At 41.7% G+C, this 3,497-nt stretch overlaps 1 protein-coding gene across 1 annotated transcript in view; it reads right to left on the bottom strand.

The window, feature by feature from the left end:
* The window catches only part of Cnih4 (cornichon family AMPA receptor auxiliary protein 4), a gene marked incomplete in the record, with an annotated part of 26,741 nt that overhangs the window by 16,697 nt on the left and 6,547 nt on the right, over window positions 1-3,497 (bottom strand). Inside the window, 1 exon segment of the mRNA XM_008823715.3 lies at window positions 2,577-2,645. Coding sequence (XP_008821937.1) covers window positions 2,577-2,645 — 69 coding nt within the window.

Raw genomic sequence — 3,497 nt, 5'->3', positions numbered from 1 at the left:
AATAAATAAATAAATAAATAAATAAATAAATAAATAAATAAATAAAGAGTAAGAGAGCTTGGTGTGGTGGTTCATGCCTTTAATTCCAGCAGGGAGGTAGGGGCAGGGAAGTAGGCAGGTCTCTGTGAGATTGAGAACAGCCTGGTCTCATAGAGAGTTCCAGACCAGCTAGTGCTACAAGATCTTGCCTTAAATGTGCCTCCCCCGAACCAAAAAAAAAATAAGAGGGCTAGATGTAGGCTCAGTGGTAAAGTGCTTTCCTAAAATGTGTGGAGTCCCTGGGTTCCATTCCTAATGCCACAGAAAGAGAAAAAGAAAGAAAAAGGATATTAACTTGAACAACACGGATGTCAGAAGACTAATAAGCAAGGCCTTTTAAAATTCAGAAACAAAAATCTTTCTAGAATAGAAGGCTGTACTCAGATAGAGCATCAGTCCAGACATTGTCAAACATGGACATTTCAAAACTGCAATTCCCACATAATGTGTTTTTTCTCAAGAAGCTACGCCCTCAAAATGAAATAGTAGGCCAAGAACGTCACAAGACTCAAGAATCAGGAGATCCACAACAAGATGAAACCTATGAAGTGTACCTAGAAAGAAGCCAGTACAGTGACAGTATAAGGATGTAGGCCTCAAAAGAAATAGCTCCTGGAGAAAGAAACCTGGTATGTCATTTTAATCTCTAAATTACTGGGGGTGGAGAGAGTTGAGAAGGTCTTGCTATGAAAGCCAGGCTGGCTCAAACTCATGGCAATCCTTCTGCCTCAGCCTCCCAAGTGCTGGGGTTATACATATCTACCACCATGTGGGGCTCATTTTAATCCATTTTACCATGTAGAAAATAGTACTGAACGGATTTACAGATATATCTGTAAATTTGGTAATAGGTAAACAGAAAGATATGGAAACAAATGTGGCAATCATTAACACCAGGAAAGTAAAGCTACCAAGGACAAAACGAGAGAAATATTACCATTGTGTACTGATGCTCAGCAATAAAGATTTATATTTTTATAACAGTATATCATAATGACACAAATACTGATTATCAACTTACTCCAAAAAGGAAAACAAAAAGATGATAAACCAAGCTAGGATTGGTAGCTCATATCTATAATCTCAGCACTTGAGAGGTGGAAGTAGGAGGATCAAGAGTTCCTATGTGGGCTGGAGAGATGGCTCAGTGGTCAAGAGCACTGGCTGCTTTCAGAGGACCCACAGTCAGTTCCCAGCACCCACAGGGCAGCTCATATCCATCTTGTGACTCCAGTTCCAGGGGATCTAATACCTCTTCTGGCCTCTGTGGGTCTGCACACATGAGGTGTTCTTACATACATGTAGGCAAAACACTCACACACATAAAATTAAGATAAGTTAAAACAAATTTTTTTAAAGCTCAAATTTATCCTTAGTTACATAGTGAGTTCTAGGCCAGTCTCAGCTACATGAGACCTTGTCTCAATAACAACAAGATGAGTAAGCAGGTATTTTAGTAAGTGGGTACCTAACAATCAAATCTTTTCTTTCTCTTTCTCTTTTGAAAAAGTGAAGACACATGGGAAATTCTTTCAGGTCAAGTGAAAAGTGCTCACCAGTACCATATTTTTATACAAACTCTTTGGTATTTTTTTTGTTTTGTTTTGTTTTTCTATTTTTGAGACAGGGTCTCCCTGTAGCCCCATCTGGCCTGAAACTCACTATGTAGACCAGGCTGGCTTTGAACTCAAGAGATCCTCCTGCCTCTGCCTCCCAAGTGCTGGAATTAAAGGCATGCACCACCTCGACCAGCTTACATGAACTTTTATTCATAAAGCTTTTCTAACTGTTCATTTCATAAACTGAATCTTAAACAAAAGCTTCCCTGTATCTAGATAAGCTCTCCAATTCAGAGGATTTTTGCCAGCATAAAGTTCTGATTATGCTAAATGCAAAATGGCCTCAAAACAAATCAATTAAATCCATTTCTCTACAAGCCACACAAGGATATTCTTCATTCACCCAACAAAAGACAGACTATGCATTACTTCCATGAGTGGGAGGAGGCAGTATGGGCACGACAAGAACAATTAGCCCCCAAAGAACCTTTGCCTAGTCTGAGTAATGATCTTGTCCATTGTAGACAAGGGGACCAGGAAAATGCACAATAAAGAGACAAAATTAAGCCGGGTGTGGTGGTGCACCCTTTAATCCCAGCACTCAGATGGCAGAGGCAGAGGCAGGCAGATCTCTGTGAGTTCAAGGCCAGCCTGGTCTACATAGTGAGTTCCAGGCCAGCTGGGGCTACAGGGAGACCCTGTCTCTAAAAGACCAAAAAAACCCCAAAAAACTTCATGATCTAAAAAACTGCAATACATCACAATTCTAGCTACCAATATTTATGAATGAATACACAAACCTCTAAAATTGAAAATACCAGTGTTGATTATCTACAAAAAAAATTTAAAGGCTGGGTGTGGTGGCACACGCCTTTAATCCCAGCAAAGACCAAAAATAAATAAATAAATATTTAATTTTATTTATTCTTCATAAAAAATGAAGAATAAATTTTTATGATGAGTAAAGAAATGTCTTACCTTGTTCAATTTTGAGCAACATGATCTAGCATTAATATAATCACATTCTAAATCAGACAGTGTAATTATCTGGTGATCAAGATAAGGAATTATATTGAAAAAACCTAGGCGCCATGAGGCCACCTGATAGGAATGCCTGACAAGAGGTCAAGCATTAAGAAACTAGCTTATCAGAAAAACAGGACGTAGTGGTCAAGCCATCTGCATCTGGCAATCCCCGGGGCTCGATACCAGGAAATCAGGAGAAAAACCTCTGTGTCCCTGAGGTCACCTCCCATTTAGCAATCCCACTTCCCCTTAGCCCCGACCCTTACCCCATATTTCTGTGTGCTTTTGAAATTACTCTGTGTGTTTTTGAATTAACCAATAACCGCGCTTCTGCTTCTGTACCCTGCTTCTGCTCTATAAAAGTGCAAAAACCCAGCATGGGGGCGCGCAAGTCCTCCGAGGAGACTTTGTGCCCACAGGTACCTGTGTATCAAATAAACCTCATGCTGTTGCAACCCGAAGACTGACTTGTCCTCAGTGGTCTCACTCTTACAATTGGAGGTCCCACCGAGATCAGCCGGTCAGAGGGAACCACCAGGACAACTCCAGTCCCTTCGGGGAGGTGAGTTGGCCGGCCAACCTCAGTGTTGTCTCTGTGTCCTGAGTTGTCTGTCTTTTGTCTGTCTTGTCTGATCCTGTTAGGCAGCGTCTGTAGAATTTGGAATCTGAGATCTCGTCTGTACTTTTGGACAGGGCAAGAGCAAGACGACGGTCTTTGAGCTTTGCCTGTCGGCCTGGGGGACGCCCCAGGGTCTGTGAGATCCACATCCGTAGAACTTTTTGTTCATTTGTATTCGTGGATCTCGTCCGGGCAAGGGACGTGGAATCCCCTTGTCGGACGTCTGGACAAGGGACGTGGAATCCCCTTGTCGG

The sequence above is a fragment of the Nannospalax galili genome, unplaced genomic scaffold, assembly GCF_000622305.1.
Source record: "Nannospalax galili isolate Female #2095 unplaced genomic scaffold, S.galili_v1.0 scaffold368, whole genome shotgun sequence".
Classification (NCBI taxonomy): domain Eukaryota; kingdom Metazoa; phylum Chordata; class Mammalia; order Rodentia; family Spalacidae; genus Nannospalax; species Nannospalax galili.
The sequence above is the reverse complement of the archived record's forward strand: the minus strand, read 5'-3'. Positions and strand labels throughout refer to the sequence as shown.